The 24,873-nt window shown below is 41.7% G+C and overlaps 3 protein-coding genes across 3 annotated transcripts; 1 reads left to right on the top strand and 2 right to left on the bottom strand.

The window, feature by feature from the left end:
- Positions 1–1,151: 1,151 nt before the first annotated feature.
- Positions 1,152–7,724, bottom strand: ncbp2 (nuclear cap binding protein subunit 2). The gene is made up of 4 exons (XM_067995131.1): positions 7,526–7,724; positions 4,260–4,441; positions 3,547–3,685; positions 1,152–1,507 (listed from the first exon to the last, which is right to left on the bottom strand). The coding sequence occupies exons 1-4, from the start codon at positions 7,598–7,600 to the stop codon at positions 1,409–1,411; spliced, it is 495 nt and encodes a 164-aa protein (XP_067851232.1). The 5' UTR covers positions 7,601–7,724; the 3' UTR covers positions 1,152–1,408.
- Positions 7,725–7,814: 90 nt separating this feature from the next.
- Positions 7,815–13,466, top strand: ncbp2as2 (NCBP2 antisense 2 (head to head)). The gene has a single exon (XM_067995132.1). The coding sequence runs from the start codon at positions 8,085–8,087 to the stop codon at positions 8,385–8,387; it is 303 nt and encodes a 100-aa protein (XP_067851233.1). The 5' UTR covers positions 7,815–8,084; the 3' UTR covers positions 8,388–13,466.
- Positions 13,467–13,914: 448 nt separating this feature from the next.
- On the bottom strand, positions 13,915–17,028 carry LOC137331374 (GPI mannosyltransferase 4-like). Its single transcript, XM_067995133.1, has 2 exons — positions 16,911–17,028; positions 13,915–15,539 (listed from the first exon to the last, which is right to left on the bottom strand). Exons 1-2 carry the CDS (start codon positions 17,026–17,028, stop codon positions 13,915–13,917), a joined length of 1,743 nt encoding a protein of 580 aa, XP_067851234.1.
- Positions 17,029–24,873: the final 7,845 nt, after the last annotated feature.

Below are 24,873 nucleotides of genomic sequence, written 5' to 3'. Positions count from 1 at the left end.
ATTTTAGATTTTACTCTTTTTAGTAACTTCTTTTGTGTGCAGAAAGGTGAAGGATATAAGTGCTGGAGAATGAAACTCTATTTCAGGTACCCAGTCTTCATGTCACTTTTTGGGATTTCTGACTATGCCACCACAAAGGGAACCTTGGTGTAATAGATGTTAAAAATATTACTATTGAGTTAAACTAAACTCTCAAGGGGTTAATTCACAGGTTAGCAGGGCTGGGAGATGTGGTTGAGGATTCAGAGAATAAAAGTTGGTTTGGACATTTCACATATTGGTTGAGATGACTCAATTAATTTGGGCTCAGCAGAGGTAATTGGCAGGATAGTCTGCTTCCTGGGATCAGTTTTAACGAGAGAGAAAAACCCATGTTCAAGGACATTCAGTTAAAAAACAAAAACTGCTGGGGTTTCAAAAAGGTTAGGATGCAGGAGAATAGTTAGAAGTTATTTTGTATAAATCAAGTACGACGACCCACTGATGTGGGATAGTACAGCGTGATCATTATTTTGTACTATTACACAAAGACAAGTTTTACTAATTGAATTCAAAGTGAGTCCAATCATATGTGGCCTCATACCACAAAGTGTTTCTTGATCCACCTTCGAAAAGATTGGAGAAACACATGATGGCATATGCAAGAGGCACAAATTCCAGTTCATATGTCGAAACAGAGGTATTGTTACAGCCCTTGGGTTACATTAACGTACAAGTAGATATTAGGCAGAGAGTGTCAACTCCAGCACATAAGAAGTGTGGGATCCACTTAAGGGCAGGACAGGTGCCATTGAACTACAGAAGATATCTCGGCACACCTGAGTTTGTAACAGTCAGCATCAAGAATGCCCAACTCAGGTATAGAGCAAAGCTCCCTCTCAACGTACTTTGAGAGCAGTCTCTACTGCATCAGTGCCACAATTTTCCATTTCCCACACCATCCATCTTGTGAACTGAGTGAAAACAGTGCCACAAACCTTGGGGATGGATTTTGGAGGCTTCAGAAGTATTACAAATAGTTACATTAGTATGATAGAAATAGCAATTAAGTAATAAGAAAATGCAAACAAGACTTGCAACTTCTTTTGCATTAGTTGACAGTGGCACAGTTTGGATGTTACAAATAATTATACAAAGGCAACTTATAAAGATCAGGTTTTTCCATCAGTTTTTATTAGGATTGATACAAAAATTATAACTTAGAAGTAATCAAAATTGATCACAATGATTTCACCTCAGAAGCTGGGCACATTTTTTTTAATATAAAAAGACGGCTCATTGGGCCTATAAAAGAATGAACAGCACAAAGCTATAGACATTACAGTATCAGCAGTATGCTTCAATCCCAGACTTCTATTAAGTTTCTAGCTTCATTATCTCAAATGTATAGGTAAAGTCATTGTAAACTCTAGAATTTCTGTCTTGGTTCTGGGACTCTCTGCATTTGGACCAGTTTTCCAAACCCGCCTCTGCCAGCGTCATAGTCTGTCCTATATTCATCACGTACCTGCAAGAAAGCAAATATAGAAGAATATAACACTGCATGTTGTGCGCTGGGCTATCAGGTACGGAAGAGTTGAATTTTCTCTTGCCTTCTCTGCCACCTATCACGGTATGGGCACAAATTATTGACCAGTACAGTGAATACTAGTCAAAAATCAGACTAAAATGACTTGTTCACAAAAAAACTGTTCCACGTCCCAACCAGGTAGACGTGACAGTCTTTCTCCTTATTCTACTTGTAGCAATTGCCTCCTGCTTCTCCAGATATGGACAACTGAATGACATCATTAGTGACCAATATAATATTTCCCAGCAGTCACCTAAATCTTAGTGACAGCAGACACAGTATCACACTACAAATCTACACCTCCACAGAAGTGATACGTGCAATAAAACACAGGTTATGACAGCACCAACATTACCCAGCACTTTCATCATAGAAACAGTTATTCACCAAGAACTGATGCAACAGGACTCAGTTTCATAACAATCAAACATAACAGTCACAAACTTGTGCATTTTTGGTTAGGACACTAGTTGTACAGTTTTGTTTTTAAAAAGTATACTATGTATCTATGCCATGAGTCCTCATATGCTGAAGTCTGCAGATGCCTATGGATATCCACGTCTTTACAATTCAGCGACACACTCGGATTAACCTGTTCAATAATTAAATATTAACTGAATACCCAATGCCAACCCTATATGCAGTGGAACACTGAAAACCTCACCACAAAAAAACTCTCACTGTAATAGATGCTAGCTTGTATGAGTAATTGTTACAGAAATATCTAATACTTGGATGAAAGCAACAGCTTGAAGTTCAGAAATCTTGGGATCATAATCTTTTCACCATCCACTTCAGGGTAGGCTTATCAATGTAACACCGACAGTTCATCAAAATGTTACAATTCAGAAACCAACTAAACATGATTTGAAATGATTACCAGACCATCAGACGCAGGCCAATGCACTTATTTTAAATATAAATTAGCCTCCCAACAGCCACACACATATGGATTAGCAATTAAGATTTTGAGTTCCTATTATGCCGGTGGGCTAGTGTGTGGAGTGCATTATTTAGATTTTTAGTCAAAATTAGAGACCAGTGACATCCATTTATCTCCATTATCTAGGGGTTCCATACCCCTCATTTCGAGGTCTGTGACAAAGCCATATAGCAGAGTAAGAATGAATAGCAATTGCCATTAACAATCTCTTCTTGGGCAGTTTTTCCTTAATTTTTTTTTATTCTCTCCTGTTCAGAGTTGTCTGTGTCACTTTGAGGTCAGCCACTAGGAAGTGCACAAGGGCAGTGTTGAGAGAACTCAATTCCTCTGTGGGGGAGTACCTGGTATCCCATTCAAAGTCCGTCAATGACAACAGATTAGAGATCACAAAGTCAGGTTCTAGGGGAAATATCAGGCACAAACCTATCTCCCACCAAACTGGTCACAAGGCACTATTCCCAGAGAGAGTTTCAGCTCTGCAGCATTCAGTAATCCATGATATGCTGCCACTGCTCTTTATGTGCTAAACAAAGGACAATTAAAACTCAGCTGAAATTAACATTGTATATATAAAACTGTATAATAATTCCCTGTAATATATAGTTTGATAGCACTACAGTTCAATTCTTAAGGGAGAACAGACAAATTCAAATCATGATTCAATTGCAGGAACTTGATCATTGGTTCAAAACAAATAACATCAGTGTATAATGCTAGTGGTACTGCATTTGCTATCAACACAAGTAAAACAGTGTTCTTGGGATTCACACAATGATAAACTTTGCTTTAGTACCTCACAACACCATCTTGAATCCTCAACATGTTATTGCCTTTTAACATTCCTTTTATGACAGGACAGTTATTCCAGTTACATTGTAAGGAAACAGGAACACTGAAATTCTCTCACTAAGAGAGTTTAATTAAATCACATTTTCATTCCACTATTACTAAAAGATTGTGTTTGCATCTTGAGTTTTTATTTTGATTTCATTTTACAAGATTGCATGCACAGTATCATATAGAAACCACATACCTGACCACCAGATTTTCCTCGACCAAACTGCCTGCCTTCTTTGAAGCCAGTATCCCAATCTGTTCTGATGATGCGATCGTCCAAGCGTGTTCCATTAATGAACCTCATGCATTGTTCAGCATCTCCACGTGTGTAATATCTAAGTAAATCATTAAGGATACTCAAACAAATACTCCTAGCTCATGCATAAAATTAGGGATTCACCAGCAATCGACTCCTCCCTACCGCCCCCCCCCCCCCCATGTTTTTGGATGAACTGTTCTATGTATCTAGATGAGGAATATCAATACGGGAATAGAATACTTTCCCACTTTTTGCAGACAGTCCCAGTGTTACATACAAAGGTCTGGGATAGTCCAGGTACACTTGCAAGGCAAAGCTCCCATTTAAGGTCCCTCCTACAAAAGGGAAAGCAGGCAACCTGCTTCCAGGCTTCTGCCAATGCTACTCCAAATAACCTTTATGAGATGCTCAAGTTTGGGCAGGGGAGTATCCCCAGAAAATTTAGTCAAATATAGAAAATTATGGATGCAAAACCACTTTATACCAGCAATCCATAGTTGGATTGGTCCTGCATAGAGCCGGCATGGACTTGATGGGCCTAACGGCCTCCTCCCAAGCTGTAAACTTTCTATGATTCTATTATTAAAAAAACTCTGAATCTTAGCAGGGGAGGATATAAAAACTAGAACATAGTCACACATAAAAGATACTCCACAAAACAGAATCCACATGAAGTTTTCTTAATTTTGTCCAGGCCCATCACGATTCTCTTAACATCTCCGCTTTTTGAGAAGAGTTCATAGATCTGTTCCTCGGTTGTGTAGAACGACAGATTCCCAACATAGAGAGTGCAGCTATATCTCAGCAGTTTGTCCTGCTCATATCGGCTTCCCTTAAGAACAAACATTTAAATTTCAGTCAGCACATAAAGAACAAAGTACATTCTGTACAGTAGCGTTACCCTACAATCTAATGAATGATTCTTGGGGGAGAAATTCAACATTGTGCCTATCTTTTGGGCGTTAAAAATCAACATTAGGGGGGGGGATGAATTTCAGGTCGCAAACTCCCAGGCCCGAACTCCCCCAAAGTGGAAGCTGGTTACTTCAAGGTGCACAGGGTGCCCTCCTGAAACAGGCATTAGGCGCCTTGCATATGCAAACTGGGGTATAAATCAGTCTGATTTCTTCAGACGCATGTTCAGATCACGCTGGCCATTTCATGTTGGAAACCAGCGGGTGTTGAATTTCTCCTCCATTATCTGCTAATTCTGACATCAAACTCTCCAAGTGCAGACAAAAAAAAACAAATTAAAATAAAATGTTCAAAAGAATACAGGGATCCAATTCATGGCTGGTAACATTCAGTGGAGTGTAACAGCTAGGCCTAATGTTAGCAGTCTCAGCTCGGAGTCTGACATTTGTGTGTTCAAGCCCCATACCAGGGATTTGAGCACATAACGTAAGCTGACACTTCAACCAGTAGAGGGAGTGCTGCATTGTTGGATGTGCCATCTTTCAGGTAAGACATTAAAATGAGGCCCCACCTGTTCAGATGGATATTAAAGATCACACGGCACTATTTGAAGAGGAACAGTGGAGTTATCCCTCAACAATCACCTTCAAAAATAGATTAACTGGTCATTTATTTCATTGTTGTTTGTGGGACCTCACTTTGTGCGTTTCCCTACAAAACTACATTTCAAAAGTAATTCATTGGCTGTGAGGCACTTTGCAACAGGGGATCAGGAGTAGATGATTCAGTCCCTTGTGTCTGTTCCGCCATTCTATTAGATCATGGCTGATCTGTATCTCAACTCCATTTACCCACCTTTGATCCATAACCCTAGATACCCTTACATAATAAAAATCTTAATTTTCAAGATTGAAAGCTTTCAATTAACCCAGCACCCGCAGCCTTTTGGAGTGTTCCAGATTTCCACCACCCTTTGTGTGAAGAAGTGCTTCCTGATTTCAGTCCTGAATGGCCTAGCTCTAATTTTAAGATTGTGCCTCTTGTTCTGGGTTCCCCCAGCAGAGGAAATAGTTTCTCTGTATCGATCTTTTCGAGTCCCTTCATCATTTTAAACACTTCAAGTATGTCACCCCTCAACTCACTAAACTCAAAGGAATACAAGCCAAGTTTGTACAACCTACCCTCATAATTTAATCCTTTTAGTCCCAGTATCATTCAGGTGAATCTGCACTGTATCCCCCTCCAAAGCCAATATATCTTTCCTGACTTGCAGTGCCAAAAATTGAACACAGCTCCAGATGGGGTCTGACCAAGGCTCTGTACAACAGAAACATAACTTCCACCCCTTCCAGCCCCCTTGAGATAAAGACCAACATTCCATTTGCCATTTTGATTACTTTTTGTACCACTAGCTTTTAGTGACGTGTACAAGGCCACCCAAATCCCTTTGCTCCTCCACAATTCCTAGTCTCGTCATTAAGAAAAAATTCTGATTTGTCTTTCTCCGATCCAAAATGGATGATCTCACACTTCCCCACATTTAACTCCATCTGCTATTGTTTTGCCCACTCACTTAATCTGTCTATGTCCCTTTGTAATTTCCTGCTCCCTTCTGCACAACTTAATGTGCCTCATAATATAAGTGTCAACTACAAACACTCTATTCCTTCATTCAAGTCATCCTGAAGATGTGAAAGGCACTCCATAAATCCCAGTTCTTTCCTAATATAATCTAAGGGTTGAATTATCTTTTCACACCACTCTGGTTTTGTGATTTGTCATCTGAATTCCTTGAAAACATTAATGCTTTGTAATTGCCCCATAATGATATGACATGTACTGCTTTCAAGATGGAGGATGAAACATTAATCCTCAAGGATTGCTGCATTACTGCAACAAAAATCAAAATTACTACTGTGTGAACACCACAAAACACCACCAAGATCATTCCTAATCCTCCAGGTGATAATATCCACTCATCTCAACAGTCAGAAGTGATGAGCATAGACAGTTCTTTACAAGGGAGGAGAAAAACAATGGAAGCCAAGTAGAAGATATCACTGACAGCTCAAAGCAGGCTCCCTGTCTCCCCTCTCAGCACAAGAGGAATGTGAAAGATTGAAACTAGATTAAAAAGCACAGGCATTGCATATTTTTATGGCATATAAATACAGTCAACTATCCACATTCAGGTTTAGGAGAAGCCTCACTAGGAACCACTTCTAAAGAGGGGAAGAGAGAAAAAGGAGAACCAGGTTTCTTTGTTAAGAATATTTTAAAACTATCCCTAGACTATAATTAAAGACCATAGCCAATTTATTGTGGGGTCAATGTTAAGTTCAACCTTCTCCCACCCAGTACTATTGCTGTAGGTTGTGAAAAAAAATCAATTATTTGCCGAGGAAATGGAACTCAATTGTCAGGATTCAGAGACACTAACAGTAGATCGGTTTAAAAACGCGGGGCGCACAGTCTGTGAACCCAGGTCAGTTACTAGGCAGGATCCCAAAGATATGTTCTAGCACTAGTGCTGTTCACTCTCCAGTTACTAGTTGATTATGGTCTGCCTGATTGAAAAGTTACCACTTGGTTGGATGGTCACTAACCTGTTACCAGAATGATTTATGATTTGCCTGATTTGACAGTTACCTCCTTTTTTTAAGTTTAGGTCCCCCTGCCCCCTCCCCAAAAAAGAGGGGGGGGGTAATTATCATAGAAATTTACGGCACAGAAAGAGGCTATTCGGCCCATCGTATCTGTGCCGGCCGAAAAAGAGCCTCCCAGCCTAATGCCACTTTCCAGCTCTTGGCCCGGTGCTCTGTAGGTGCAAATGTACCTCCCGGCGGATGGCTACTCGCCATTTACCAGAATGATTATGGTCTGTCTGATTGGACAGTTACCGCCTGGTTGAGTGGTTACTAGCCAGTTCCCGGCATATCACTCGTTTGCTGTCGGTTACCGCGTTACTGGGGGGAGGAGTTCACCATCGCGGACACGTTACCCGAAAGTGCTGGTCTCGGTACTGGCTCAGCTCCACGTGAGAGTCACTATTGAGGGCGTTCAACAATATAGACATGACGTCTGAGGGAACAGAAACCTCGCGGCCACCGAACGAGCAGAAAGGAATAAAACTGGAGCAAAAAATAAACAGCGAATCCTCGCCAGTTACAGGAAACCAGCCCACAGACTAAAGCAGTCCGTGCGGACACCGGATCCGTGCTCTTAGTTCCTCCGCTTATACCAGCTGGATGGGGAGAATTATTACCGATATAGAATCATAGATCGTGTGTGTTAATTCCTTTATCCGGTTTTGTTGCAATAACAAAAAATTCGGTATCAAAATGACAGAAACATAATTTTTAAAATGATCTCGCCTCCCCGCGGGACTATGAAAGTGACGGACCGGCGATGCCGATTGCCGAAGTGATCGCACCGTTTCCATGGAGTTCCGGGGATCGATAGCCGAGCAGTCGAGAGGTTTTTTGGCAGAGGGGCGACGCGACGCGACGCGGCGTTATTGACGGGCAGACCCAGAGGGTGAAGGTCGGCCCCTCGCCGCCATGGTTCTGCGGAGACTGCTACAGACTCTGTTAAACAACCCGCGGCTGATCGAGAAGCTGTCGGAGACGCGGCCGATTCGTCGGGCGGCTCAGATTACCGCTTACGCTATCGCCCGGCTCCAGCTGGGCGGCCTGGAGGCGGCTGACCGGCTGAGCCGCTCCAGTACACTCCGACAGATCCGTGAGCACGCCGAGATGCCCCGGAGCCTCGGTGAGCTGAGCAAGAGAGCAGCCCAGCTGAAAGACACCTTCGTGAAGGAGGTGAAAGAAGGGATGAAGGAGTCCTCGGGGCAGAAAAAGTAGAAATAAAGCTCGCACCAGGACACGGCCTGGAGCTGGAGTTTGAAACTCCCAACGCGGTGCCTTTCCGAGATCTTCATTCAACGCCTGCTGCAAATATTAGAGCAGGGGAAAAAAATGAGGAGGCATGGACATTTTGGAAAGTTACCCTGTTTAGGAAGCACAGCAGTGAAACCTCTGTCTTGGGAAGACTCAAGCTGAAATTTAGATGAATTCCGCTCAAACATATTGTGTCCACATTTGAATGAAGCGGCTCACTGAGTTTGGAATTCTTTGAGATTTATTGATATGGGGACATGATCAAGATCATTCCTGTATAAGTTGTATCCGCCGGTCCATGACTCTGCAATTGGTCAGATGCCAGGACAGATAGATTTCATGGGACAATTTTCCGATGGCGTAATACGTTGGCCTCATAACGATTTTGCTGTAATTGTTGGAGATTAATTTTAAAATGACACTTATACAGTGAAAATTAAGGCGATACTGGTGCACGCAGTTCGTCAGTTAAGTGACTGGGTCAAATAGTAATGAATGGAAAATTTGTGTCAGTTGTTTCTTGCATGGAAAAAATCATGTTATGACATACGTTTTCCTTTATAAAATGGAAGACTTGCATGGTGCTTCTATTTGTGTTTAAATGTATTTTTGAAGTAAAAAGGCAATACCGTTCTCCACAGGAAAATAGCCTCAAAATACAGGTGCCAGTGTCACAACTGGTAAGGTACGAAGTGATTTAGGAAAGTTGCAGGTCTTTTTTTTTAAGACATGACCCCTAATGCAAGAGCAACAAGGTTGCGTTCTACAGCACCGAAACAGGCCACTCAGCCCAACTGGTCTATGCTGTGTTTGTGCTCCTCCTTCCCTACTTCATCTAACCATATCAGCGTACCCTTTTATTCCTTTTTCCCCCTCATGGAAAGGTTACAGCACGGAAGGAGGCCATTCGGCCCATCGAATCCATGCTGGCTCGATGCAAAAGCAATCCAGCTAGTCCCTATCCCCGTAGCCCTGCAAATTTTTTCCTTTCAAGTACTTATCCCGTTCCTTTTTGAAGGCCATGATTGAATCTGCCTCCACCAACCCCTCGGGCAGTGCATTCCAGATCCTAACCACTCGCTGTGTTTAAAAAAAAAAGCTTTTCCTCATGTCACCTTTGGCTCTTTTGCCAATCACCTTAAATCTATGTCCTCTGGTTCTTGACCCTTCCACCAATGGGAACAGTTTCTCTATCAACTCTGTCTAGACCCTTCATGATTTTGAATACCTCTATCAAATCTACTCACAACGGTCTCTGTTCCAAGGAGAACAACACCAGCTTCTCCAGTCTATCCACGTAACAAAAGTCCCTCATCCCTGGAATCATTCTAGTAAATCTTTTCTGCACCCTCTCTAAGGCCTCCACATCTTTCTTAAAGTGCGGTGCCCAGAACTGGACACAATACTCCAGTCATGGCCGAACCAGTGTTTTATAAAAGTTCATCATGACTTCCATACTTTTGTACTCTTATGCCTCTATTTATAAAGCCCAGGATCCTGTATGCTTTTTTAACTGCTTTCCCAGTGTGCCCTGCAACCTTCAATGATTTGTGCATATATACCCCCAGATCTCTGTTCCTGTACCCCTTTTAGAGTTATGCCCTCTAGTTTATATTGCCTCTCCTCGTTCTTCCTACCGAAATGTATCAGCATTTTTCTGCGTTAAATTTCATTTGCCATGTGTCTGCCCATGCCACTAACCTGTCTGTATCCTCTTGAAGTCTATTGCTATCCTCCTCACTGTTTACTACCCTTCCAAGAAAAGCAGTGGTCCCAGCACTGACCCCCTGAGGACCACATCTCCCTCCAGTCCGAAAAACAACCGTTCACCACTACTCTCTGTTTCCTGTCCCTCAGCCAATTCTGTATCCATGTTGCTACTGCCCCCTTTAATCCATGGGCCACAATCTTGATGATAAGCCTACCATGCAGCACTTATTATCAAACGGCTTTTGAAAGTCCATATACACCACATCAACTATATTGCTCTCATCTACCCTCTCTGTTGCCTCATCAAAAAGTTCTATCAGGTTAGTTAAACACGATTTGTCTTTCGTGCTGGCTTTCCCTAATCAATCCACAATCATCCAAGTGACTGTTAATTCTGTCCCGGATTATCGTTTCTAAAAGTTTCCTCCCCACTCCTGTGCTTATCTAGCTTCCCCTTAAATGCATCTATACTATTTGTTAAAGAGGTAGGTTTTAAGGAGTGACTTAAAGGAGGAGAGCGAGGTTAAGGGAGGGAATTCCAGAGCTTAGGGCCTAGGCAACTGAAGGCACGGGTGACAATGGTGGAGCAATGATAATTGGGGATGCGCAAGAGACCAGAATTGGAGGAGCACAGAGATCATGGGAGGTCTGGAAGGTTGTAGAGCTAGAGGTTACAGGGAAAGGGAGGGGCAAGTCCATGGAGGGCTTTGAACACAAGGATGAGAATTTTAAAACTGAGGCGTTGCTGGACCGGGAGCCAATATAGGTCAGTGAGCACAGGGGTGATGGGTGAACGGAACTTGGTACGAGTTAGGATACAGGCAGAGAGTTTTGGATGAACTCAAGTTTATGGAAGGTGGGAGGCCGGCCAGGAGAGCATTGGAATAGTCGAGTTTGGAGGTCATAAAGGCATGAATGAGGGGTTCAGCAGCAGATGAGCTGAGGTAGGGGCAGAGACAGGTGATATTATGGAGCTGGAAGTAGGCGGTCTTGGTGATGGAGAGGATATGGGGTCAGAAGCTCAGCTCGGGGTCAAACTTAAATTCATTCTCGTGATGTGGGCTTCACTGGTTAAAACCAGGATTCATTTCCTATCCCTAGTTGTGCTGAGAAGATGGTGGTGAGCTACCTTCTTGAACCCTGTTTTGCAGCAACACTGGTGGTAGCCTCTTGACCAGGGCTGGTGTGGGAAGACACTTAAGAGTGATAAAATAAGTCAGAAGACTGCAGGGGAAGACTGAGGAGAGATTGAGTAGAATGGGCCTATACTTTGGAGTTTAGAAGAATGAGAGGTGATCTCATTGAAACTTATAAGATTCTGAGAGGGCTTGACAGGGTAGATGCTGAGAGGTTGTTTCCCCTGGTTGGAAAATCTAGAACTAGGGGACATGGTCTCATAAGGGGTCGGTTATTTAGGACTGAGACTAGGAGAAATTTCTGCACTCAGAGGGTTGTGAATCTTTGGAATTCTCTATCCCCAGAGGGCTGTGGATGCTCAGTTGTTGAGTATATTCAAGACTGAGATCGATAGATTTTTGGACTGTAAGGGAATCAAGGGATATGGGGATCGGGTGGGAAAGTGGAGTTGAGGTCGAAGATCAGCCATGAGCTTCTTGAATGGCGGAGCAGGCTCAAGGGGCCGTATGGCCTACTCCTGCTCCTATTTCTTGTATTCTTACATTGTACGAATCGGATTAGTGCTCTTTAATCACTGAACTAAGCCTAAGATGATAGCATAGTGACAGCCGCTAACCACATTACTTGGAAGAGTAGATCACTGACCCAACAGCTAACTTCAGTATACATAGATCAAGAGAGGTTGGTAAAATAGAAGCAACTCTAACTTTGGCTTTATCAAAGCAATATATTTTTCATGACAGTAAATTAAGAGTTTTTCTGTACAATAGAATGTTGAGATCAGCTGCTATTAGAGGCAGGCATTGGTCCTATGTTGAGATGAAATACTGAGCCTGTTCCAATATTGCATCTTATATACACATGACCTGAGTTTTAGAGGTGACAAAAGCAGACAACTGCAGTGTCAACATACAATGAACACTAAATATTTCTCACTTACATTACCACTGAACATCCTAGTGTGAAATTCAAACTCAACTTCAACTAATGGAAGTAGCATCCCAAATAGCAAGAACCTTGTTACCTGTAAGTAAATCTGATACAACTTGTGTCACAGCTTCTTTGATGCAGGTGCACCCAGGAAATCTTCCCAAACTATCTAAATCCAGAACATGAGATCTACCCAAGCTGTAAAGGTCATAAACAAAACAAAGATGTTTTCCCTCCTTCCACTTAAGTTTTCTTCATTTCTTCTTTATGTTCTTCCTATGCCACAAAATGGCTGAAGAGTAGCTAGGAAATTATTTGCCAGGCTTCTTTTCTGCCAGTGTCACTTTAACTGCTCACTGGTTGGTGGGACCTGCCTAGCTACTTGCTCAGCACTTATCCCTGATGGCATAGCCTAGATCAGGAATTTATAATTTGGGCTAGTAACTGGAAATCTGCATCCTGCCATTCCTCTCGTCTGCGATCATGTCTGTGCCCGAGTGGCTCTGGAGAGGGAACATATGCTGTCCACCATCCATACGCTTGGGGCCTTCTGCAACCGGTGGGCACTGCAAGGTATAGTGTGTCTAAGTGACATGGAAAATAATATTTGGATTTAGCATTATAAATTTCTTTTAGTTTGATTAGACCTCACAGTTAGATTATTATATTAGTGGTGCCTCCTCAGATAAGGGGGCATTTGCAGAGCTGTTTTTCTGTTAGTGACACCCTTATTGATCTGTCAAAAATAGGCATCCTGCCATACCCTACATGATACTTGGGAATGACGTTTATGTTCCAGATACTATCAGCACTGTTAAGTGTCTCCCAATAAACAATACCTATCCAGATGATTCCACCTATCTAATACAGACAATTAGTTTGGTTACTGTTATCCTTATGATTTAATCAAAGTTTCCAACTGAGTTACGTACATTACGTTCTGTGTAGGGCATCGTACCACGAGTTAATGAGGCAGTCCAACAGAAACTGACACAAATTATATCAAGATTACATTACAACTAACAGGGGTCTTATCTACAGTGCGGGTGCAATGTAAAGAGCAGCAGCACCTGGTTAATTAAAGAGTCTCAGGAGTTTGTTACACTCAGATAAACAGACTTTAGAAAGGTAGAACACAGATGTAAGGTAATTGCACATGGACAAAGGGCAAAACTGCTACTCGATGTCATTACTAAATGCTCTATATATTTCAAAATTCTTAACACAAACATAGTATGGATCAATAAACTAATAAATGTGGAAACCTGTACTGGTTTTGGACTTTTTTTTAGGATTTGCTAAAATTAACAAAGGGTCTGTGAAATAAGTTGATAAACTACAATTCTCACTTCCTACGCTCTACTATTTGAATTGGTTCCATAGTTAAGTCATGTGAAAGCCACTTGGAGCTGAGGCAGCTGTGATCAGAACAAATAGCCTAGCTTAGCAATTCCTTTAAATTTAGAAAAGTTCCATAGTATCAGAATGTCAGATTCCAAAATGATAAACGAGTGTACTGATGTTACCTAATCTTCACTTCTGTTAAGCCCGATTTATATTGCACACCAACAAAAGGCATCAGATGGTACTTTTGCAAACCGTCTGATGGACCTAAATAATTTGACATAGTCAGCCCCAGGCCGGCATATCTGCAAAATACGTACACTCATAAATAGCCAGTACGAAGACTTCAAAAACTAAACAGAGAGGCCAATTAGGATTCTGATTTCTTTGACATCTGCACCTTGAAAATGTAAAGACTCAGCTGGCTCAATCCATTCTTAGAAAAAAGGAAAGGAATATCAGGAGGATCTTCCATAGATAAATGAGGGAAGAAGGATGCAACAGTTTTCCATTGAAAACCACAGTATTTAATGATGTATTCAACAGTACCAGGTGCAATGATGTAGATATTCATTTGGTTATTCCCAATGTGTTTGGAAGAAAAATCATCAAGTAACCCACTCACTGTGTTGTTGAGCACAGACACATCTGCCCCTCCCAGGTCAATGATTCTGATAGACTCTTGGTCTGATTTGACATTCAGGAGATACCTAGGAGGCATGTAGGTGTGGTAAAATACCAAACTGTGCTCATTCAGGTTAGCCACAGGATCATTTGAATGCAGAGTTTTTTCTAAATAGGACAGACAAGGAATTAGTCCACCCTGGTGCAGACAGCCAAAAAGTACTGAACACAAAATGTTAAACACAACAATTACAATTTTCCACCTAAGTATCTCATATTTTAAAGCACTGTGAAGAACAACTGGTACAAGTAGTGGACTAAGAAACCGTGCTTCCTGGTGACTAAACAAAGACAGAATGGTCAAAGGAACAAAATAAACTAAAATTAAATACTCAGTAATTGGAAGAGTAGCAGGAAACTGCATCAGTAATCTCTTTTCAAACTGCTGTTTCCTCGGGACATGACAGCCAGCTTTACAGGCAAATTTGCTAGTTATAATTCTGAAACCAGTTACAACAACTGACAAATGAAGAATACCAAACAGCATAAGACTATTCACAGATAGGTGTGTAAACCAGGGGTGACTCCCATGTGCAGAAAGGTTTTCTGGATCCAAGTTATACAAAATGAAATTGACAGGAGTTAAAACTAGATGTTGGCTTAGATTAACAATGAGTCTGTGTACAGCATTTCTATCTTTCAAAAACCAGTCAATTTCAGAAAACAATAAATCAAAATATAGTGTATCTATCATAATAAAAACAAAACTGGTTGCAAGTACAGGTAACAAAATGCCAAAGGAATTCTCCAAAATTGTTCTTAAACTGAATTGAAATGTGCCATTCAGATCATGAGAAAGCCACAGGAGCATCGGCACTAAAGCGTATCCAATGAATGTGGGTCTGTTAAAAAAGCCGGAGACTAAAACAATCCCAATAAGATGTTTATTGTTTCTTTCCTTTTTCCCAGAATGCTGTGTCACATTTGCTTGCTTCGTGTCCACGGCCACTAACAGCAGCAGCAATGCAAACAGAGCCGCTTCTATAACATTTGAAAATGTCCTTGTGTAAAAAACCAACATCACGTGTGACCCACTCAGCAGTGTTAAAGCATTCCATGGATCTGCTCCCCAGATACAGGCTAAATGGTATACAGAGTAGTCCAGTATAAAGGACAGGCATGTTAGGCAGAATCTGGGGAAAACCAACAAACTGTAGCTATTTATGATACTGCCAAAAAGGCCATAATTGTGTAAAGCTTTAAGGACTATGAAGGAAAAGCCAGTTGTGACCAATGGGAACAGGACTGATCTGCTGGGGTAGCTAGTAGTGAATTCCCAAGTACGGAAGGTTTTCAAGTTCAAAATGTCACCTGTAAGGAAAAGAAAGATGTGTTTGAAATGAAAATATGACACAATTTTAAACAACATTTTCAATACTGTAAATAAATAATATACAATATGTACAATATAAAGTCTTGTTCTAGCCTGTTTACAAACACTAGAAAATGAAAACAGAGCAGCAACCAATACCTGAAGCACTTGAAATTCTGGACCATTGCAGTTGTGGAAATGCTAAAATGATGACCTGTTTTTTCCCCTTCCCTGGACCCAAAGAAGGAACAATCGAACACCAATAGCCAACTTAAGTGTGGAGAGTCGAACACACACAGAAAGAAGGCACTTTGTTCTGATGTGTAAGCTAATGTTGTTACAGGAGTACACCTGTTTGTAAATAATTACTCACTGGTTTAATTCCTTCAACAATGTTGCAATTTGCCACTGTGATAACAAGAATAAACCATTATCTTAATGACTGCCTCAGGGGGCTATATTACTGACAATTGCCTACTGTGGCTGATTCGTTTATCAGGTATCTGAGAGACAGCCTGTCTTTGAAATCTAGCTTGATTAACAACTCTATGACGGCTGTTGACAATTGCTTTAATTTGCCTAATTCACTGGGTCAAGTTGAATAGCTACGTCACTCTGAAGAGGCAGAATTCTATGGAGGCTGAGGTGATGAAATTATCCAAGGACACTAAGAATCTCAAAATAATTTATTATGTTGAACTCAGTTAAATGTACCTGTGAGAAATTAAGGAACATATTGTTACTTTTAATCTGCTGATTTATCATTGCTTCTGTAAAAATTTACATCTTGTAATAAATATTCAATTAGTAATGTTAGCCTGAGCTATATGATTTGACATTGTGGCTTTTTTCTGTCCTTTCCGAGAGATCAAGCATAACTGCTGGCATCCTGTACTTTTCCAGATGTATAACCTAATGTTATAAAGTTAAATTGTTCACTGCGATACAAACTATCCAATATACTTTATGCATTAGACTACATTTTGGGTAAGTCTACAGAGGCTGACATTTGCATTGAACATGAGCAAAGAATATTGGGAAGAAGCCTGAAACAGACATTTTACTAAGACACCTGATTTTCAATCCCACCCTCAACTGAGAGTTGTAACTGGGTTTCCCCCGAGTAGTGGTGAATTTTTCAATCTCAGCTGCTTAGGCTGCTTGGGGGCAGAGGCAGGGTCCCATATGGCACAGGTGCACCTCCTATCAAGTAGACCAGCGTACAGTTCAGACAACATCTAAGATATGCTGAACTATATTTTCTGAACCTCATAGCAATACTTCTACGAGGAAACAAAATGAAAAATTACAACAAAGAAAACATTTTATTTATAGAAAACAGATTTTAAACAAGATATTAGATATTTTACCTGCCATTACCTCTGGAGACTGAAAAAATTCATCAGGATGTATGTAGCCTGTTTGTGGAGCCAGGCACCACAGTATCCTGACCAATCCAAGTGCCAACCACACTATCTTGAGCACCATCGAGAACACTCACTAGAACAGAATAAAAATTATATTTTAATGATAGTTCTTTTAACATAGGTTAGAACAGATGTGTAGTAAAAGAACTGCTGAAAAAATAAGTTACAATATTTAATAGCAGGCAAAATTCATATATGCCATAAAATCCATAGAAATTATTTTATTCACATGTATTGGTGGATGCTGTTAGTCAGTGCCAACTGTGATAGTGATTTATGATGATGTCCCCCTGGAAGCATTAACAATTTGACACGGTGCACATTTATATGGTAATTAACAATTTACATGCTATAGACAGAGCAAAGCGATTCCACAACCAACGGATCAGATCAAAGCTCTGCAGTCCTGCCACATCCAGTCATGAATGGTGGTGGACAATTAAACAACTAACGGGGGGAGGGGGCTCTGTAAACATCCCCATTCTCAACGATGGCGGAGTCCAGCACATGAGTGCAAAAGACAAGGCTGAAGCATTTGCAACCATCTTCAGCCAGAAGTGCCAAGTGGATGATCCATCTCGGCCGCCTCCCGATATCCCCACCATCACAGCAGCCAGTCTTCAGCCAATTCGATTCACTCCACCTGATATCAAGAAACGGCTGAGTGCACTGGATACAGCAAAGGCTATGGGCCCCGACAACATCCCGGCTGTAGTGCTGAAGACTTGTGCTCCAGAACTAGCTGCGCCTCTAACCAAGCTGTTCCAGTACAGCTACAACACTGGCATCTACCTGACAATGTGGAAAATTGCCCAGGTATGTCCTGTCCACAAAAAGCAGGACAAATCCAATCCGGCCAATTACCGCCCCATCAGTCTACTCTCAATCATCAGCAAAGCGATGGAAGGTGTTGTCGACAGTGCTATCAAGTGGCACTTACTCACCAATAACCTGCTCACCGATGCTCAGTCTGGGTTCTGCCAGGACCACTCGGCTCCAGACCTCATTTCAGCCTTGGTCCAAACATGGACAAAAGAGTTGAATTCCAGAGGTGAGGTGAGAGTGACTGCCCTTGACATCAAGGCAGCATTTGACCGAGTGTGGCACCAAGGAGCCCGAGTAAAATTGAAGTCAATGGGAATCAGGGGGAAAACTCTCCAGTGGCTGGAGTGATACCTAGCACAAAGGAAGATGGTAGTGGTTGTTGGTGGCCAATAATCTCAGCCCCAGGACATTCCTGCAGGAGTTCCTCAGGGTAGTGTCCTAGGCCCAACCATCTTCAGCTGCTTCATCAATGACCTTCCCTCCATCATAAGGTCAGAAATGGGGATGTTCGCTAATGATTGCACAGTGTTCAGTTCCATTCGCAACCCCTCAGATAATGAAGCAGTCCGAGCCCGAATGCAACAAGACCTGGACAACATCCAGGCTTGGGCTCATAAGTGGCAAGTAACATTCGTGCCAGACAAGTGCCAGGCAATGACCATCTCCAACAAGAGAGAGTCTAACCACCTCCTCTTGACATTCAACGGCATTACCATCGCCGAATCCCCCACCATCAACATCCTGGGGGTCACCATTGACCAGAAACTTAACTGGACCAGCCATATAAATACTGTGGCTACAAGAGCAGATCAGAGGCTGGATATTCTGCGGCGAGTGACTCACCTCCTGACTCCCCAAAGCCTTTCCACCATCTACAAGGCACAAGTCAGCAGTGTGATGGAATACTCTCCACTTGCCTGGATGAGTGCAGCTCCAACAACACTCAAGAAGCTCGACACCATCCAGGACAAAGCAACCCGCTTGATTGGCACCCCATCCACCACCCTAAACATTCACTCCCTTCACCACCGGCACACAGTGGCTGCAGTGTGTACCATCCACAGGATGCACTGCAGCAACTCGCCAAGGTTTCTTCGACAGCACCTCCCAAACCCGCGACCTCTACCACCTAGAAGGACAAGGGCAGCAGGCACATGGGAACAACACCACCTGCACGTTCCCCTCCAAGTCACACACCATCCCGACTTGGAAATATATCACCGTTCCTTCATCGTCGCTGGGTCAAAATCTTGGAACTCCCTTCCTAACAGCACTGAGGGAGAAACTTCACCACACCGACTGCAGCGGTTCAGGAAGGCGGCTCACCACCACCTTCTCAAGGGCAATTAGGGATGGGCAATAAATGCTGGCCTTGCCAGTGACGCCCACATCCCATGAACGAATAAAAAAAAATTGATTGTGCAAAATAAAACACTCAATATAATCGATAAATGTACTCACAGTGTTATTAAATAAGTCATAATATAACATTTGCAGGTTTGTTCACATTTAGAAACAGTATGACATATATCTACTTTTCATAGAGTTCTGGAGGTGGAATGAAATGATCCATGTCAAATCTGTTAAATTTGCCCACATTATGGTATTGCTTGAGTCTAACAAAGGTACATGATATTAAAGTGAATATGGCAGCATGAATAAGAGATTGTCTGAAGGACAGCAAACTGAGAGTAATGGTTAGTGAACGTTTTTTGGGCTGGAAGGATGTAAACAGTGGTACCCCACAGTGGTCAGTGTTTGGACCACTGTTCTTCTCAATATATATATAAATGGGCTTAAGTATCTCAAAATGTGACTCAAAAATAGGCAACATGGTTAACTGTGAAGAGCACTTTACTGGCTTCAGGAGGACACAAGCAGATTTAGTAGATTGGGCAGATAGATGTCAGATGAATTGTGAGTTGATGCACTTTGGGAGGAGAAATAAGGAAATTAAATATACACCAAATGGTAAAACTTTAAAAGGAGTAGTAGAGCCTTAGGAGTTGAGATAGACAAATCTTTAAAAGTGGGAGGATAAGTTGACCAAGGTGTTGAAGAAAAATATGGTATCCTGGGTTTTATAAATTGGATATAGAGAATAAAAGCAAAGAGGTAATGCTAAACCTGGACAGATCATTGTTTAGGCCTCAGTTTTGGGCAAGGATGTCAAAACTATACAGAGGATACAGAAGAGATTTGCTAAGACATTACCAGGGATAAGAGGCTATACTTATGAGAAATAACTAAATAAACTAGGGCTATTTTCCAGGAGGTTTAGAGGTACATTCCCATGAGGGGGAAAGGAAGGGCAACCAAAGCCAGAGCTCCCCTGGATGACAAAAGAGATAGAGAAGCAGAAAAAGGGGGCATATGACAGATGTCAGCTTGATAATACAAGCGCGAACCAGGCTGAATATAGAAAGTACAGAGGAGAAGTGAAAAAGGAAATAAGAGGGGCAAAGAAAGAGTATGAGAATAGACTCTCATAAAGTCTTCTATAGGCATTTAAATAGTAAACAGGTAGTAAGAGGAGGGGTGGGGCCGATTAGGGACCAAAAAGGAGATCTACGCATGGAGGCAGAGGACATGGCTGAGGTATTAAATGAGTACTTTGCATCTGTCTTTACCAAGGAAGAAGATGCTGCCAAAGTCACAGTAAAAGAGGAGGTAGTTGAGATACTGGATGGGCTAAAAATTGAATAAAGAGGAGGTACTAGAAAGGCTGGCTGTACTTAAAATAGATAAGCATCCTAAGTTGCTGAATGGAAATTGCAGAGGTGCTGGCCATAATCTCCCATTCCTCCTTAGAAAGGGGGGTGGTGTCAGAGGACTGGAGAATTGCAAATACTATACCCTTGTTCAAAAAAGGGTGTAAGGATAAACCCGGCAACTACAGGCCAATCGGTTTAACCTTGGTGGTGGAGAATCTTTTAGAAATGATAATCCTGGACAAAATTAATAGTCACTTGGACAAGTGTGGATTAATAAAGGAAAGCCAGCACAGATTTGTTACAGGAAAATTGTGTTTAATTAACATGAGTTTTTTGATGAGGTAACAGAGAGGGTTGATGAGGGCAATGCGGTTGATGTTGTGTATATGGACTATCAAAAGGTGTTTGATAAAGTACCACATAATAGGCTTGTCAGCAAAATTGAAGAATAAAGGGGGCAGTGGCAGCATGGATAGGACAGGAAACTGAGAGTAGTGGTGAGCAGTTGTTTTTTGGACCAGAGGAAGGTATACAGTGGTGTTCCCCAGGGGTCGGTATTAGGACCACTGCTTTTTTTGATATATATTGATGACTTGGACTTGGGCGTACAGGGCACAATTTCAAAATTTGCAGATGACACAAAACTTGGAAGTGTAACAGTGAGGAGGATAGTAATAGACTTCAAGAGGATATAGACAGGCTGGTGGAATGGGCGGAAACATGGCAGGTGAAATTTAACGCAGAGAAGTGAAAAGTGATACATTTTGGCAGGAAGAATGAGGAGAGGCAATATAAACTAAATGGTACAATTCTAAAGGGGGTGCAGGAACAGAAAGACCTGGGGGTATATGTGCACAAATCTTTGAAGGTGGCAGAACAGGTTGAGAAAGCGTATAAAAAAGCATGCAGGATCCTGGGCTTTATAAATAGAGGTATAGAATACAAAAGCAAGGAAGTTATGTTGAACCTTTACAAAACACTGGAGTATTGTGTCCAATTCTGGGCACTGCACTTTAGGAAGGATATGAAGGCCTTACAGAGGGTGCAGAAAAGATTTACTAGAATGGTTCCAGGAATGAGGGACTTCAGTTACATGGATATACTGGAGAAGCTGGGGTTCTCTCCTTAGAGCAGAGAAGGTTATGAGGCGATTTGATAGTAGTGTTCAAAATCATGAAGGGTTTAGATAAAGTAAAGAAAGAGAAACTGTTCCCATAGGCAGAAGGGTCAAGAACCAGAGGACACAGATTTAAGGTAATTGGCAAAAGAACCAAAGGCGACATGAGGAAAAACTTTTTTATGCAGCGAGTAGCTATGTTCTGGAATGCGCTGCCTGAAAGGGTGGTGGAAGCAGATTCAATCGTGGCTTTCAAAAAGGAATTTGATAAATACTTGAAGGGAAAAATGTTGCAGGGCTATTGGGAAAGAGCAGGGGAATGGGACTAACTGGATTGCTCTTACAAAGAGCCAGCATGGGCTCGATGGGCTGAATGGCCTCCTTCTGTGCTGTAACTATTCTATGATTCCAGGAGATTTCAGAAGTGCTCCAATATATAAGGAGTTTTGATAAGTATTAAAAATTACTTCCATTGGTTGGTGAAGTCGGTAACTAGCAAAGCATAAATTTAATATCATCACCAAAAGAATGGAGAAAGAGGTTAGGAGAATTTTTTTATGCAGTGGGTTGTTAAGACATACCAAAAACAATGGTGGAAGCAGAATCCATGACAACTTTTAAAAGAAAAATGGTAAAAGAAAAATTAAAAGGGTTCAAGGAAAGGAGAGGGAAATGGGACTAAATGAATAACTCTTTCAGAGCTGGTACAGGCACGGTAGCCTGAATGGCCTTTTCTGCACTGTAAAATTTGATGATTCTGGAAACTGTGTCTCTTAAGAACTGAAACAAGGCTTTCAAATGATGGTCATGGAGAAAATCAAGGTGCAGTGATTCAACCATTATGCTGCAAAAAGAATGGAGGTTGTGTATACTAAAATCATGTGATCTGGAGAACTGGATGTAAAGAACTTGTATTTATATAGTGCCATATCACGTCCTCAAGACATCCCAAAGAACTTCACATCCAATTAATTACTTTTGAAATGTAGTCGCTTGTTACATAGGCAAATGAGGTAGCCAATTTTTGCAAGACATTCCATTAACAGCAAATGAGATGACCAGCTAATCTGTTTTTTTGGTAAACAAACAAACGTTGGCTAGGACATTGGGAGAACTCTCTGCTGTTCTCCAAATAGTGCCTGTAAGAAACACGATTTCTAGACCAAATCATAATCATATATCCCATCCTGCAAAGCTTCAGGCGCTTGGCTAAAAAGTGATGCTGAGCAAAGCGGACCTTGCGTCTGTGAGAATACAATGGCAGTCAACATTCCACAGGCAGTATGTCTGACATCAGGCAAAGTGATTGGGAAAATTGCAGAGACAATAGAAGTGTGAAACACACATTGAAGGCCAATAGTCAGAAACAGATAACAGAAGTCCCAAGGGATAATCAAAAGCTCAGGACATCAACACAAAACTGTTTTTGTTAATTGCAGGAGCTTTGTTCAGATAACCTTCATAATTGGCATCTACAGGATGAGACATCTTAAATGTCTGTGTCTGATCAATCGAAACACTCAGAAAGATAAGGGCATGTCCCTTCCCCATAAGCTAGATAGGATTGACAACAGTTAACCTCATAGAAAAGATGTCGGACAAACAGTAAACACCATCGAATGGATATCCAAAAGATGGCTGGAACAGTGGGCACCATGGGGGGGAAAATGTACAGGACAGATGACATCATGGGGATAATATCGTTAAGCTACTAGAAGCAAATATGCTTCAGAAAGATATAATAACTGAGGCACTGTACCACTAAAAGTTAGAAGCAGGCTCTCGGGGCTGGCGGAGGTCAACACATTCTACGGAAGCCAAGCTTGATCACCTTGAAGTCCGCAGGAAAACCAGGTTGTACAAATGCTTGTTTAATTGATATACCTATATGAAAACATTGTTATATAAATACTTGTTGTTTGGTATAACCACTTTAGAACATCGTTCTTGTGTCTATAATAAAGCTTGCATGTTCGGTCACAATCGGGCACGAATCATCGTGGAAGTTATTATTAAGAAGGATTAACAATCCTTGGTGGCATTAATAATAATATATTTCCAATAGTGACACGTGATGTTTTACATCCACCTGAACATAAAACAGTCAGATGAGACCTCAGTTTAACAACAGATACAAAAGACTCCACCTCAAACGATAGAGCATTCCTTTAATGCTGCATTGAAGTATTGGAATAGATTACATGCTCAAGTTCTGGAGTAGGGATCAAACCCACAATCTTCTGATTCAGAAGCAAGAGTGCTACCAAGGGAAACTAGATAGCCATGAACATATATTTGGTGGGAGGCCATATGAAAGCAAATTGATTGCAAGTGTATGCCAGTTGCTGTTAAAGGTTTTGGAGGTGGTCATTACTATGACAATTGATTCACCAGTGCATTCAAGAGCAGAGTTTCAGAGGTGTGTAACATAGATAACAGATTATCAATGTAACAACCATTTGGAAAAATATACTGGTGATCATGGACAGGATGTTCATGTTGTTTGATGATTTGACAGTTAACAGGAGTTATAAAGTTGTGTGATCTTGATGCTATTGCAGCCATTGTTTCAGTTTGTAAGAGATTGATACACGATGGCTTTAGCACTGAGAAAATGTTTAGCACTCTGGTCTGATGGGAAGGATTCTATCGTGTCTTTATGTTGTTGCTTCTCCACTTATCTTTTGCTCTTCTAACTTTGGGCTTCTCCTTGTCCTTTGCTTCCTCTGCCCCACCATTAGTGATCGCTCATTACACTTTTGCCTTCTTGTCCTGGATGAGCCAAATTTTCCTCCAATTAAACATTGGGAAGACTGAAGACATCGTCTTCGACCTCCACCACAAACCCCGTTCCCTAGTCACTGATTCCAACCCCTTCCCTGGCCACTGTCTCAGGCTGAACCAGATTGTTCGCAACCTCGCCATCTTCTTTGATCCTGAGCTGAGCTTCCGACCCCATATCCTCTCCATCACAAAGACCGCCTACTTCCATCTCTGTAGTATCACCTGTCTCCGTCCCTGCCTCAGCCTTTCTGCTGCTGAAATCCTCATCCATGCTTTTGTTACCTCCAGAATCGACTGTTCCAATGCTTTCCTGGGCAGTCTCCCATCTTCCATAAACGTGAGCTTATCCAAAACTCTGCTGCCTGTATCCTAACTCGTACCAAGTCCCATTCATCCATCATCCATGTGCTGACTGGCCTACATTGGCTCCCGGTCCACCAATGCCTCGATTTTAAAAATCTCATTC

This window comes from Heptranchias perlo, chromosome 13, assembly GCF_035084215.1.
Source record: "Heptranchias perlo isolate sHepPer1 chromosome 13, sHepPer1.hap1, whole genome shotgun sequence".
Classification (NCBI taxonomy): Eukaryota; Metazoa; Chordata; class Chondrichthyes; order Hexanchiformes; family Hexanchidae; genus Heptranchias; species Heptranchias perlo.
Note: the sequence above shows the minus strand (reverse complement) of the source record. Positions and strands in the feature narration are given on the sequence as shown.